The sequence below is a fragment of the Dromiciops gliroides genome, chromosome 1 (genome assembly GCF_019393635.1).
Source record: "Dromiciops gliroides isolate mDroGli1 chromosome 1, mDroGli1.pri, whole genome shotgun sequence".
Classification (NCBI taxonomy): domain Eukaryota; kingdom Metazoa; phylum Chordata; class Mammalia; order Microbiotheria; family Microbiotheriidae; genus Dromiciops; species Dromiciops gliroides.
In genome coordinates, this window is record NC_057861.1 from 644,092,790 (window position 1) to 644,107,696 (window position 14,907).

The 14,907-nt window shown below is 38.1% G+C and overlaps 1 protein-coding gene across 1 annotated transcript in view; it reads right to left on the minus strand.

The window, feature by feature from the left end:
- Positions 1 to 1,367: 1,367 nt before the first annotated feature.
- Positions 1,368 to 14,907, minus strand: part of PTPRD (protein tyrosine phosphatase receptor type D) — a 2,680,207-nt gene continuing 2,666,667 nt past the window's right edge. Inside the window, 2 exon segments of the mRNA XM_043972034.1 lie at positions 1,368 to 5,226; positions 12,336 to 12,471. Coding sequence (XP_043827969.1) covers positions 5,158 to 5,226; positions 12,336 to 12,471 — 205 coding nt within the window. The 3' untranslated portion in view covers positions 1,368 to 5,157.

The following is a 14,907-nucleotide window of genomic DNA, read 5'->3' on the forward strand; positions in this document are numbered from 1 at the left end:
CCAAAGGAATAGCAACAGGGAAATACATATGTGGGGTTAGCCTAAAATACAGGTAGGGGGCTCTCTCATTGGATCAGAGGAATAGTCAAAATCCATTTATTATCAACGGCTTCCTTCGTTTTGTAAATGGTTAGGATCCAAGGACTCTGGCTTTTCACATATTTCTTCCTCTCAACTGACCTAGTTCTTGAATCATAATCATTTTGAGGAAAGTAGAGATGATCACATAAGGCAGCATTGCAGAATGTGGGCTTAGATGACCTGGGAATCAATCCCTACCATTGAAACATATTGGTCATGTGATGCTGGAGAAGACACTTAACCTCTCAGGGCTCCAGGCAACTCTCTAAGATAAAAAAATTACAGTCAGAGAAGTTGCCTAATTTGCATATTAGAAAAAACTTCTGCACCAAGAGAAATTCTACATGAATATTATCATGAGGGGGCAGCTAGGTGGCGCAGTGAATAGAGCACCGGCCCTGGAGTCAGGAGGACCTGGGTTCAAATCCGGCCTCAGACGCTTAACACTTACTAGCTGTGTGACCCTGGGCAAGTCACTTAACCCCAATTGCCTCACTAAAAAAACCAAAAAAACAAAACAAAACAATATTATCATGAGATAAATACATCAAATTTAGAGATGGAGGAGAACTTAGGAATTATTTAATTGAAACCTTCCCCCACCAACCCCATCCTCAATTTTTCAATTGGGGGAAATGGAGTCTGAGAGGAGAAAAAACTGGCCCAAGGTTGGATTTGTTCTCTGCTGTTCTTCCTTCAAGGCATGTACTACCTTTCTCTTTAATTGAATCCTTATATAACATGAACTTGTGTTCCTTCACCTCTCTGATTGGCTACCTGGTTTTGAAAAAAAAAAAAACAGACTAAAATTCAAAGCCAGGTCATTGATCAACAAATCCATTTCTCTTCCCCACATTGCATCCAATGATTCCAGATAAATGCGAGCACTTAAGTTTCTATAAGAATCTCTAAGTTCATGAATCTTACTGCCACTCTAAGCTAAAAACCCACCCATTAATCCTCAGGACCGAGAAATGGGTACAAAACGATTTACTTAGAAATACCACTGAATCAACAGGGGGCTGGAACTAAAGCTCCTTTAACACAGCCCAGCCACCTTCCCAAAAGAAATTATTTGAAAAGCGTAATTCCAGGCAATGGATACTGGTCCTTGTAAGGTGGCCTTTAAAACAGCTGCCTCATCATTAAGAAGTACTGTCACAGCTTCAAGGTTACCATCACATTTCTCTAGAAGGGAAGTGGCTAAAAAGCTGAAGAACAGGAGGAAATAAACGGTTTTCATTTCAAAGCCAAGGTGTCTGAGGAGGGGAAAAAAGAACGAGGGCTGCATAACACTGACATTTTTATTAGAATTCATTTGTAACAAATGGAACTTGTGTCAGCAAAGAACTGATTTTCATACAGACGTCTTTCGCCACCAATGTAACGAAGTAAGAAAATAAAAAGCACGCCTTTCATTCTGTAAAACATTTACGCGTACTACTAATTAGAGGTAATTGTATTTTTTAACAAGCCATTTTACAAGTTATTTTTTAAATTTTTTCAGTCTATGCATCCAAAACGAGAGCAAAGAACACAATTTTTATTATCTTTGTAAAGACACTCCAAGCTTGAATGGCAAAGCCACGGGACAGATGGAGAGGATGGATCTGCAGCCTTCTGATATCTGCTGGAGTATCAGGGCACCCAAAAACCCAAAGGAAACCAAAATTTGAGAAAGGAAAATGAGTTGGGGGAGGGGAGAGATTAAAAAAGAGAGATCAAGAGAGATAAAGGAATAAAACAAAACAAAAAGGAAAACAGGAAAGGAAAAAAAGCCACATCACCACGGCAGACTTTTCTTCCTCCTGTTTCCATGTTCTGTGTTATTTACATACACACAAGTGAATTTCAGAAGCAGTTTCTTACAGATGGGTTCAAGTAATAACATTATTGGGTGTAGAATCAATAGGACAGTGCATAGTACAAAGGTATAGAAAGTGCAAATCTCCCTAGAGGCCCTTCCCTCCCCCGGCTGTCCTCGCCATTGTCTAACCATGCAAATCATTTTTAAAAAAGAGATAAAATAAAGTTCTGTACAAATCATTTTTATATATTTTGAATTTTTTTACCATTGTAACTAATTACAAAATTATACATAACTACACATACATAGGTAAATAATAGCACCGTACTGATTATGGTGATGAAACTAATTTTGAATCTTGGAGGATTATGAGAACTGTAGGTAAAGAAATTTACCTTGGAAATTAAAAAAGAGAGTGGCCATACAGAAAAGTACAGAAAATGGAATGCACATCAATGACGCTAAGGGTGCTGTCTTGAAAGACAACTCCCGAACAGCAAGATTTCTGGAATAGTCTCAGCCTCTTTTGTCTGTGGTACTTTCCTCATTCGTTTTGGTCTCGTGATTATTCTTTGTCACTCGTTTTACCAAATGGGTAGAAGTTTTCTGGAGAGACATTGCTCTTAGACTAATGAACGGCTCTGGTGGGCAATGGTCCTTCCGATTCTATATTTCCAAAATGGTGTGTTTTCATGATGCATGTCTGGCTGACTCCCTATGTTTGGCTAAAAGAACATTACTGCACTAAGTTATCTGGCACTTTTAATAACTCTTTAAAAGATACAAATTAAAAAAAAAACACAACAATAAAACCACATAGTGCACATTCTTCTCTGGTTCTGATGTAGGTTAGAGAGTCTCATTCTGAGGTAGCCTTCTAGAAACTTTTTTTATTATTATTATATATATATTTTTTACAAAAGTGCTCAAATACAATGCTTGCAAGTGTTTGGTCTCTTGGATTTCTTTCTGCTAGCAATGGGAAAATATGAAAAAAAAACAGCCTTATATGTGGAGTATCCATGCGGTTAAACTCAAAACTGTGGTATTACACTTATACCAAACCTCTTTAAGAGTTCCTCGGAAAAATTTTTAAAGAGTTGCTCGAAATGGTACAGGACAAGGCAGAAACCAGTACTGTCCTCCATGGCTTCCTACACATTTTCTAGGAAAAATATGATGATGTTTGCTGGGCTTTTCCTCCTACTTGAAAATTCCAAATGCAGTGTTGATGATGCTCTAAAGGTTGCCAATGATGTGTTTCTCCTTAAAACAAATACATCTAGTGCAGTACTACATGTTCCCGATAGCAATACTGGCATTACAGGATTCAGTTCCGAGAGCAGATTTGGAAGGGACTATTTGAAGGGAATTGATAGCCTTGCGTGATGTAGGGAATTATGGAAGGAAACAGGGCCCTGACTATCCAAGTGCTTTGGGCTGGTATATTGACTCATTAACATCCCCTACTCAGTTGAAATCTAGGAATGCATTATTACTCAAAGTGTTTTTGTACATGTGCTAAAAAGATAATGCTTTAATTGGAAGATTAACAGATATGAATAACTAATGTAAATACAAACAAAAAGTGAAAAAGAAATGCTATTAAAATAGGCATCAATTATAAGGCACTCTAAATGCAAAATTAAAATAAAAACCAGCATTTTCTAGTAATGCTGTATGCCACACAATGTTTCTGACTGAACAGAGCAACATGAGTTTGGCTTTGCCCCTGTTACATATCATAAATGCAAATTTCGTAGCACATACTATAGACAATATACGATTGAATACACTTTTTTTAAACAACTTGATAGTTGATATATTACAACATTCTCCCCTCCTAAAGGGATATGCACTGACCTTTCCCACATGCACACCTCTTATTTAATATTTAATAATATGATTTTTATTGCACTAGAGGGTTACAAATATTGAACTTCATTGGAAGCCTCACTAACAAAATGTTACTTGGGTATGAATATGAATTTGGGGGTGGGGTAGGGATTTAGGGGTGAGGTTTGACGACCACTGATGTGCATTCCTCATTTCCCTTAAAAGCAAAGGTTCCTGAAATTCAGAAATGTAAAAATGTAAAAAAAGAACTGAATGTGGTGTTTCTGGATACCTTGTCCACCACTTTAAAGAAATCAAATTGTGGAAGAACTAATACAAAGCTATCTATGTATTCATGAGAGGATACACTATATATACATATATATACACCCACATGAGGAATGGATGTATATATATCTATATCTATATATGTTAGCAGCAGCTTTATACTTTGCGCCTCCCTGTTGATTCCAAAAGAAAAACAAAAACAAAAAAAGAAAGGCAAAACCCAAACCCCTCACTTGGATTTTCCAATTAAAATGGGTACTTCCTTGTACAATGAAACTGAACAGAAGTATAAAAGTAATATCTGACAGGACTGTGGTACTGTAGATAAATATAGGACTGCACAAAAATGTGCAAATTTTCAAATTATTTAACATGTCTACAGCAAGATATTACAGATAACAGTTCTAACTGCTTAAAAAAACTATGATTTTGAAATCAAAAATGAAGTTATGCAACTTTTGTCTTTAAATTCACTTCATTGAATAATAACCTTTTGTTAAAAAAAAAGAGGAAAGAAGTTTACACAGTTAAAAATGAAGCACAGGTCAGCAGTATCTTTACAATACTAAAAAACTAAATCAAGGGCTTTCTTTTTAAACATTCCCCCCTCCCCTTTCCCCTAAAGTGTTATTATGAGCAGTATGGTGGGAAGGGGTGATGTTGAAACAGAGTCCATTGGTGTGTTTGTGGTTGTGGTTGATGTTGCTGTAGTTTTAAGAAGCCAGGAAGTGGCCTGCTTAACAAACACCTTGCCCCGAATTGCAGGACTCTCCAGATTTCCCCTTTCATGCAATCCTAGACAAGATGATGGTTCTTTGCAAGAATTTCCTCTTCCCTTTAATTTCAACCAAAGTTGAATCCTTGAGGTATCTGTAAATGAAATTCTTCAGATGCCTCACCAGTCAGGATTCTCTTTATTATTTTTCAGGTTAGATTATTAAACTATGAATTCTTGGTCCACATGGAATAGTTCTTTATTTATGTTTTTTTTTCTTTGTTTTTGTTTGTTTCATTTTTAGTATTCCCATTGATTGGTCTTTAGCTAGAAGTTACAAAGTCCTTCTCCAGCACGGTGTATGGCTCAGAAGAGGCTCTCCAGATCTTAAAAAGGCCTGCAGTAAAGATCCAGGTAGGGACAGGGGATTTTACGTTGCATAGTGATCAAAGCTGCCCAGGTATTCTAGTGCGGCACGGTAGCAGAACTGATACTGATCCTGAAAGAGAACGAGAAGGTAAAGCAGGCATTAGGCTCTGTTCTTTTATCAAAAGCAAGGGTTTTGTTTGGTTTTGGTTTTGGTTTTTTAATGGAGGACAGAAAGGATGCAACATGGGCCCTCATGAGGTCAAAACAACTGATCAATTCGATCAATGAAGACAATCAATCCAGTAAGCAAATAAAGTCAGCTTCTGTTGGCTGAATGAAGCAATGAATTTAAGTAGAGCCCTTAGTGACCAAGTGATCTTTGGCATGTGGCTTTACCACTTTAAGTCTGTTTCCTCATCTGTTTAATAGAGGTAACCATAGTAACAATACAGATTTACATAAAACTTTGAGAAACAGGGCGCCAGAATGGGTAGGAAGAAAGCCTTAGGGCCCAAGACAGATCAGGATTCATGTTTTGCCACTGATTTCATCTGGCTGGATGGACACAGGCAATGTACAGGTGAGATGCTTATTTGCATAGGAAGAAGAGGTCTCCATACTGGGAGTTCCCCCATACTAAAGAGGCTCAGGGTCTAAACAAATATCAGAATCAGCATCTTTGTTAATGCAATATAACATTGTTTCATAAAAACGTTTAAGAACAACAAAATACTAAATGCTAAAGTTCTCCAAAATAAGTACAGAATAAGGAAAAGCCTTCAGTCCTAGTAGAAGAAATCAAAATCAGGTAGGAATTGGGTGAAGCACATATCATCCTATCCACTATGGGAATGGTCCCCGACAGGTTTTCCATGGGCCTACCACAGATTGCTGTACATTCTAATATGTCTTCTATTAAATTACAAAAGTAATGTTAATGATGTGTGCTCATATTCTACAGAATATTAAATGTAAAACAATAGCAGGCTAGTGACTTCTCTGAGAACCATTTCAGTCTGATCTCCACCAAAAAAAAATGAGAATGAGATAATAATAACATTATAACAGAGCCGTCATGTTTGCAAAATGCTTTACCTACGTTAATTCATTTTATGAGATGATGAAACAGGGGATCTTGTTTTTGTTTTTGGTTTTTTGTGAGGCAATTGGGATTAAGTGACTTTCCTAGGGTCACACAGCTAGTACACGTCAAGTGTCTGAGGCCAGATTTGAACTCAGGTCCTCCTGAATCCAGGGCCAGTGCTCTACCCACTGCACCACCTAGCTGCCCCAGGGGATCTTGTTGTATGAGGAATGTTTAGCCAGAGAAAAGAAGACATTGTAAGGATGTCTTCATGTATTTGAAGGGCTAACTATCAAGTATTAGTGGAAAGAAGACTTGCTTTGGAGGCAGAGCACCTGCATTTAAATCCTGTCTCTGACGATTACCATCTGTTTTATCTTTGGTAAGAACCTTAATTTCTCTGGCCCTCAATTTCCTCGTTTGCAAAATGAGGGATTTGGATTGCATGGCCTATAATCAGGCAAGATGCAGAATCACCTAATATGTGCTGAGCATTGTGCTAAGCACCAGGGAAACAAAAAGAGGCAGAAGATAGCCCCTGCCTGTAAGGAGCTCACAATCTAATGGGGAAGACAAATAGCAAACAAATATGTACAAACTACACACAGGAAAAAAGGAAATAATTAAAAGAGGGAAGGTACTAGAATTAAGGAGGAGTAGGAAAGACTTCTTTTAGAGGATGGCCTTTTGGTAGGGACTTAAAGGAAGCCAGGGAAACCACTAGGTGAAGATGAGGAGGGAGAAAATTCCAGGCATGGGGGAAAGACAGCTAGAGAAAAAATGTCTAGAACTAAGAGATGGAAATGTCTTGTTTGAGGAACAGCAAAGGGGTCAGTGTCCCTGGATTGAAAAATGTGTGTCAGGGGGGGCAGCTGGGTGGTGCAATGGAGAAAGTACCAGCCCTGAATTCTGGAGGACCTGAGTTCAAATCTGGCCTCAGACACCTGACACTTACTAGTTGTGTGACCCTGGGGCAAGTCACTTAAAACTCATTGCCCAGCAAAAAAAAAAAAAAAGAAAAAGAAAGGAAGGAAGGAAGGAAGGAAGGAAGGAAGGAAGGAAGGAAGGAAGGAAGGAAGGAAGGAAGGAAGGAAGGAAGGAAGGAAGGAAGGAAGGAAGGAAGGAAGGAAGGAAGGAAGAAAGAAAGGAAGGAAAGAAGAAAGAAAGGAAGGAAGGAAGGAAGGGAGAAAGAAAGAAAGAAAGAAAGAAAGAAAGAAAGAAAGAAAGAAAGAAAGAAAGAAAGAAAGAAAGAAAGAAAGAAAGAAAGAAAGAAAGAAAGAAAGAAGGAAGGAAGGAAGGAAGGAAGGAAGGAAGGAAGGAAGGAAGGAAGGAAGGAAGGAAGGAAGGAAGGAAGGAAGGAAGGAAGGAAGGAAGAAAGAAAGAAAGAAAGAAAGAAAGAAAGAAAGAAAGAAAGAAAGAAAGAAAGAAAGAAAGAGAGAGAAAAGAGAAAAAAGAAAAAAAAGAAAAAAAGATAAAAGAAAAATGTAGACTTCTGGATTACCAAATAGAACGTTTTATATTTGACCATGGAGGCAATTGGGAGCTACTAGAAATTATTGAGCAGTGTGGAAGTCAGACCTGTTGTACTTTAGAAAAAAGCAGTTTAGTGGCTGAATGGAGGATGAATTGGAGTGGTGAAAGACCTAAGGCAGGCAGACCCTCCAGCAGCTATTGCAATAACCCAGAGTTGGCAGTGTCAGAGGAGTGAAGGGGGGCATATTTGAGATGTTGCATAGGTGAAATTGACAGCTCTTGGCCATAGACTGGAAAAGGGGGCAGGGTGAGAGAGAGTGAGGAGGAAAGGATGACCTATGAGACTCTTCTAGCTGCCAATCTATGTATGACTCCAGGATCCTAATTCTACTTGGTTCTGTACAAGGCAGAAGTAGTTGCAATGTATGGGTACAAAATGCACTCAGAGTTAGGGTCAATAAAAGAAAAGGCTTCCTAACAATTAGAGAATCTAAAATTGGAATGGATGGTCTTAGGAGGGAGTAGTTTTCCCATTACTGGTGGTCTTCAGAGTGTCCAGTTGTCAGTGATACTGTAGAAAGGATTTCTATTCAAGCATGCAGATAATGGAATAGCAGAAAAGGGGCTAGATATGATATCAGAGATCTGGATTTGAATACCAATTTTGTTATTTACTACCTGTATTGCCTTGGACAAATCCTTTAACCTTTCTAGGTCTTGGTTCCTCAGCTATACAAGGACCAAATGCCCTTAAAAGTCCCTTCTGGCTCTAAATCTATCATCTTATCACCTCTGAGGTTCTATAACCTTAAGTCCAGGGGAAAAAAACCAAACCAACTTGATTCATTTGTCTTTTGTGTAACTTCAAACAGACTAAATCACAAAATAAAGTTCTTATTGGGAAAGTGGTACCATGATGCCCGTAAGCAAAATCTCCAGTCTCCCTTTTGATGCACATAAATAAATGAACGAGGCTGTTGGCAATCAGTGAGCATGGGATAGCAGGCCATGGGAATCATTTGTACTATGGCCTGGACCATTCCACACCCTCATGGAAAGGCATTTCATTTTATTCAATCTAGATCGCCTTGAAAGGGCTTCAGGCGATCGGCTGCCCTGACACAAACAATCTGCTTCATTTCACATAATGCAACTTGATTGCTAGAAGGTCTGTACCATAAAGACCTGAATGAAAATAACACAGAGCATGAAATAATCCTCATTTTGATGAGGAAGAAAACTGTTATTTCAGGGAGGGCCAATGTATTACAGCAGAGAGGGGACAAAGAACAGGAGACAAAGGCTCCTGCTGCAGGCATGCAGGCATAGATAAATAAACAAACAAATAAATAAATGAAATAATAAAAGCAAGATTTTCCCCAATAAACTTAAAACATATTTCCAGGAACCAATGGGGCTAAAGGTGAATATTTTTCATTTGTTTAAATGTGCAATTTTTTTGTACAGTAACAATGGTCATGCAAAATAAATGGAATTCACTTTTTAGTTTTGTCACAGTGAATTAGTTACTTGGTTAAGTGGACTTTTGAGCATTCAAATTTTTTTTTCTTCCCTAAATTCCTTAGGCTATTTTAATAATTTTTTATTTCTCAAGCCAAATTATGATACTACCATTGCATCCTGTATAAGGGATTATCTGGTGGAGACACTCCAGACAATCATAATGAGATATATTCTTATAAACAGTTTCCTTTCAAGCATTATTCCTCACATCATCTTTTGAGATAGTAGGGCCACTAGGTCAGGCTGACTAAAACACCATTTAATGCCATTCTATAAGTCATCAAATCATCTGCGTATATTCTAACATACTAGAAAATGAGGGGAGGGGCAGCTAGGTGGCGCAGTGGATAGAGCACTGGCCCTGGATTCAGAAGGACCTGAGTTCAAATCCGGCCTCAGACACTCAACAATTACTAGCTGTGTGACCCTAGGCAAGTCACTTAACCCCAATTGCCTCACCAAAAAAAAAGAAAAAGAAAAAGAAAAAAAAGAAAATGAGAGGAAGTAGAAAACCCAGGGGTTTATCCAATACAAAATTTGACCATAAAAGTATTAAAGATGGGAAATGGAGAAAATATACTTCCTTCACAACTACGATGAGACAATGTGACCAAAACCCTTTGCAAACTCTGAAAAGCCATGAAAATGTTATTTTCTGTTATTATCATCATCTCCATCCCCATCCTCATCTTCTTCATCTCAACCTTGCTTTTTTCCAGTAGCTGTTAGAGAGAAATGGTCTTTTGATAATTTGATGATACTGTAATGGAATTTATTAATTTGATCACTGACAATGCTATGCTAAGGTTTAGTAAAAATGCAGCAATTCAAACAGTTAAAGAAGAGAATCCAACTTTCCAGACCAGAATCCAGAATCCAGTTTTTCCAAACCAGAATCCAGACCAGAGTCCAGAATCCAGTTTTCCAGACCAGAATCCAGTTTCCTCCTGATGACATCTTACCACTTCAAGAAGACAAGAGAACTCAGAGACTTTATATGAACTGTTTTGTTTTGTTAGTTTTTACTATCTCCTTTCTGTTATAATATGCACCATCTGTAACATGTACTCTCTGCAGAGGTCTTCCGTTTGAAAGACCAATGTCAAAGCATCGGTTCATGAGGACAAAAAAAATCGCCCCTCTGGACAAAACTTTCCTCTCTTCCTTTTCTATATTGTTGTTCACATATTATTAGTTAGCAATAGTTATTATATTCTGTTATTTTTTACTGTTCCGTCAAGGAAACATTTTGTTTCTTGAGGAATCAAAGGGGGGAATGTGGTAAAAAGTACGCCAGTTTTTGAAGGACCACCATTTCAGGGAAGAGACCGATGGCCGTGTGTGTGGGCACGCCAGCCCAGCTGCTAAGCACTCCACTTCCGGGGTGCGAGCTTAAAAGGCAAGGAGAGAACGGAAGTGAGCTCTTTCCTGCTCTCCTGGTCTGATGACTGAACTGCACAGACAGACACTGACTGGAGTTCGACTCGGCATGGCTCGCCATAGCAGCACGTGCTTGACGCGACTCTCTTCCCCCCCCAAAGGTGGCCTTGGGCTTTTGGTGAGTTTTATAAGGAATATAGACTAAGCTTAGACTTAAGACTATTTGTTTGTATTTCTACTTTCCTATCCCTCTAATCAACATCACCTTGTAATAATTTCCAAACAATAAAAGCTCTAACTTCTTCTTTAACTTACTGATCTGGGAGATAAAATAAGGAAAAGGTTAGGAAGGGGAGGTTAATGCTCTAGGAAGGGGAGGTTAATGTTCTAGTATCCAATTTTAAATCTCACAATACCTTGATCAATTTTTATAATATCCTGTTATTATTATCCATTTATACTTATTGTTCTACAAATTATTGCAGAGGTTACTAAAATAATATTTGTTTTTAGCTGAATTAAAGTATTAAGATATGCAAAGCTCATTCTCTGTAGACTTACTGAAAGTTTAGCTAGTACAATGGTAGGAGACAGAAAAAGTAATGATATCTTCACCATTTCCATAGGATGATGGTCTCCTATTCTAGATCTTTATAGTTTGGAAGCTTTTTATTCCAATTAGTTTGGAGATTATGACCGTCTGTATGGCCATGTCTATTAAAAATATTGTTCTTGGGGGCAGCTAGGTGGCGCAGTGGATAAAACACCAGCTCTGGATTCAGGAGGACCTGAGTTCAAGTCCAGCCTCAGACACTTGACACTTACTAGCTGTGTGACCCTGAGCAAGTCACTTAACCCTCACTGCCCCCCCCAAAAAAAATTGTTCTTATGATTATGAGAAATAGTTCTGTCTCCGATAACAGCCTGTATTCAGTATAGTTTAATGGTAGAATTCTCCCAGTTATTATCAAGTCTGGATTTGTATAATGGGGATCTTTTGTCTATTAGTGCATAAGAGATAGTGAACTTCTGATGTATAATTTTAGCTACTTGATCATGTCTTGCTAGGTATTTGACAGGTGCTACATCTTTATTACAGCCTTTAGTGGCATGCTTAAGTTTCTACAGTTTCCTTGCATGTGGATTTTGTTGTTTTTTTCAGGACAACCCTTCTAATTGGTGGTGGCAATGACCTGATCCTGAATTGTCATGAAAAAACATGTCTGCTTTCACAAACAAATCCACAACTCATCTGTTGCCCTGAAACTTTTCTCTTGAAATATGATTGATTCTGTTTATGTATATAGATATCAACCATGGTGGGGTCTTTTGATTCCATTCCCAGATCTTAGCCATTTCATAGGCTCTCTCCAGAAGTAAACCACTTTTTAGTTTTATATCTCAGTCTTCTCATCTTTTTTCATTGAGGATGACATTTTTAAAATCATGTTATTATTATTTTAAAAAATGTGTCGGATAGAGCACCGGCCCTGGAGTCAGGAGTACCTGAGTTCAAATCCGGCCTCAGACACTTAACACTTACAAGCTGTGTGACCCTGGGCAAGTCACTTAACTCCAATTGCCTCACTAAAAAAAAAAGTGTCATATGTGCCACCAAGAATCCAAAATGACATTCGTCTACCAGAACACCACTGGGTGGGTGCCTGTTGCAAGTGTCTCCTGGGTGTCATTTGTTTTCTTAGAGTAAAGACTAGAGCTTGTTTCTTCTGAGATTTGACACCAACTGTCCTCCCCAAACGCAGATTATCTGTACTCACCTCTGTCTGTACCATGGCTGGTCGTTGTGTCCTTAGCATTTTGACAGTCTGGAAGATATCTACAACACCTTCATATCTCATTCTTTCCAATACAATGCTCAGTGTTATAAAGACACCTGTTCTTCCAACACCCGCACTGTAACAGGAATAGAGTACAAGATTAATGAATGGGAAACTCTTAGATGTTGTCATTTACTTTGGAGGTGGATATAACACTTTTCACAACAATTTCCTCAAACCAAAGAGGGAGGTCTGCACACAAAGGTATGAAGGTATGAAAACTGCATGAAATTCAATAGGAACTGTCCTTGGGCAAATGTAAAGTGATAATACATGTAAGAATAAAGGATGTGATTTCATCAGCATAGGGAACTCTGTATATAAGAAAAGCTTCCAAAAACATATATCTCAATCTGTCCATGATTTAATAGATAAGTCTTTTTAGTTAGCTGAGGCATATAGAGGTAAAGTAAATTGCCCAGGGTCACATATCTAATAAGTGTCAAAGCCTGGATTTGAATCAACATATTTTTCTTTTTTTTATTTTTAGTGAAGCAATTGGGGTTAAGTGACTTGCCCAGGGTCCCACAGCTAGTAACTGTCAAGTATCTGAGGCTGAATTTGAACTCAGGTCCTCCTGACTCCAGGACCAGTACTCTATCCACTGTGCCACCTAGCTGCCCCTTGAATCAATATCTTACAGACTCCATGCCTCACAGTCCATCCAATATCCCACACTGCCCTTTTATGTGGGATAACTGTGATTTAACGCTCTCAAAGACAACAACCCTTTCAGAGTCACATCGGGACATTCTGAAATTACACAGCAATGTTTTAAAACTGCAATACAATTGGCAGCCAGTATACATGAAATGGAGGTTTCAATATGTCATTCTATATCTGTGGGCCCTGAAATTACAGCACAATTGGTTATTCAGTGTTTTAAAACTAGAACTCTTGGTGGTCCAAGTGAGTTCAAATAAGGAAATGTGATGACTGCTGTTAGGAATATCTTTGCTAATACTTAATCTTTTGGAGGAATCTACTTCTATATGAGGCAGGATACACACACATACAGACACACACATACAGACACACACATACAGACACACACAAACCCCTACACACATCTTCATAATACACATACCCATCACACTTGGATAGGAAAAAATAGCCATAGCCATAGTGGGAACAAAATTCATTGTTGATTTTAAGGAGGAAGGAAGGGGCACCTACTCATATCACAGGAGTTAAAACACTTTGTTGTGTGTGCAACATTGTTTGGGTATTTTCCATTTTACCCACTCCTCCTTTTTTCCTTATTATTTTAAGACAACTCTTCAGAATCTTTCCAGAAGCAAGAGAAGGAAATTAATTCATAGCTATACTCTTAAGAAGCAAGGAAGCATCTGGAGGCTTAGGTAATGAGGAAAACAGTGAATAATATGAAAAATCTCTACTTTCAGATACTAATTAAGCAGCATGTGTAACGCTTGGGTACAGTCTGTAGAAAACGGATGGATTCATTTACTTTGGGTTGTAGCTGATGAGCATATACAAATAGTAAGGCATCTCTTTGTGCAAGATCTTTCTAAAGAGTCAAAACAGAAACGTTCAGTGAAGCTTCTAATCCTTCTGGCATTCTTTCAAAAGTAGCCTGCTCTGTTGACTGGTAGATGGGGTTTTTCTGTTAAGAAAGACTAATAAATCATTACCTGAATGATCCATAAGGGTTAAGAGGATGGTACTACAAAACTGTACAACCCTTAGTTTTGTCTCCACATACATAATTGCAGTATTTCAGTCTTTCCTCCTAAGCACTGAGTGACCTACTTAATTAACTAGTTAATATGTATGCTAAATTTAGGTATAAATAGTAAAAACTTAGTGGATTTTCTGGAAATATAAAGTTCTTTGAAGTCTGGAATTGTTTTTTCTTTTTTTTTTCTTTATATCCTTAGTTTCTAGTACTGTTCTCCACACATACAGTAATTAGTACTTAATGGGTGTTAGTTGAGAATAAACACTGGGGAATGGCTAAATAAATTGTTATACATGAATGTCATGGAATATTGAGTCAAATGCAAGAAATGAGGAATTCAGAAAAATAAGTGAAAAGTTATATGAACTGATGCAGGATGAGATGAGCAATACAAAGAAAACAATACATACAATGTCTACAACATTACAGGAAAGAACAAAAAAAAGCAGAATGGAAAATCGCCTAATTAGAATGGCCAAGCTTGGCCATGGAGAGAAGGCAAGGAGTCCCTTCTTCTTCTTCTTCTTTTTTTTTTTTAGTGAGGCACTTGGGGTTAAGTGATTTGCCCAGGGTCACACAGCTAGTAAGTGTTAAGTGTCTGAGGCCAGATTTGAACTCAGATACTCCTGACTCCAGGGCCAGTGTTCTATCCACTGTGCCATCTAGCTGCCCCTGAGTCCCTCCTTCTTTATAGAGCTGGGGGACTATGAACACGGGACACCAATTATACTGTCAGACATAGTTAATGTTGTTTAAATTGTGTAGAACTGACTTTTTCTCTTTCTGTTTTAAAATCATTACTGCAAGAGA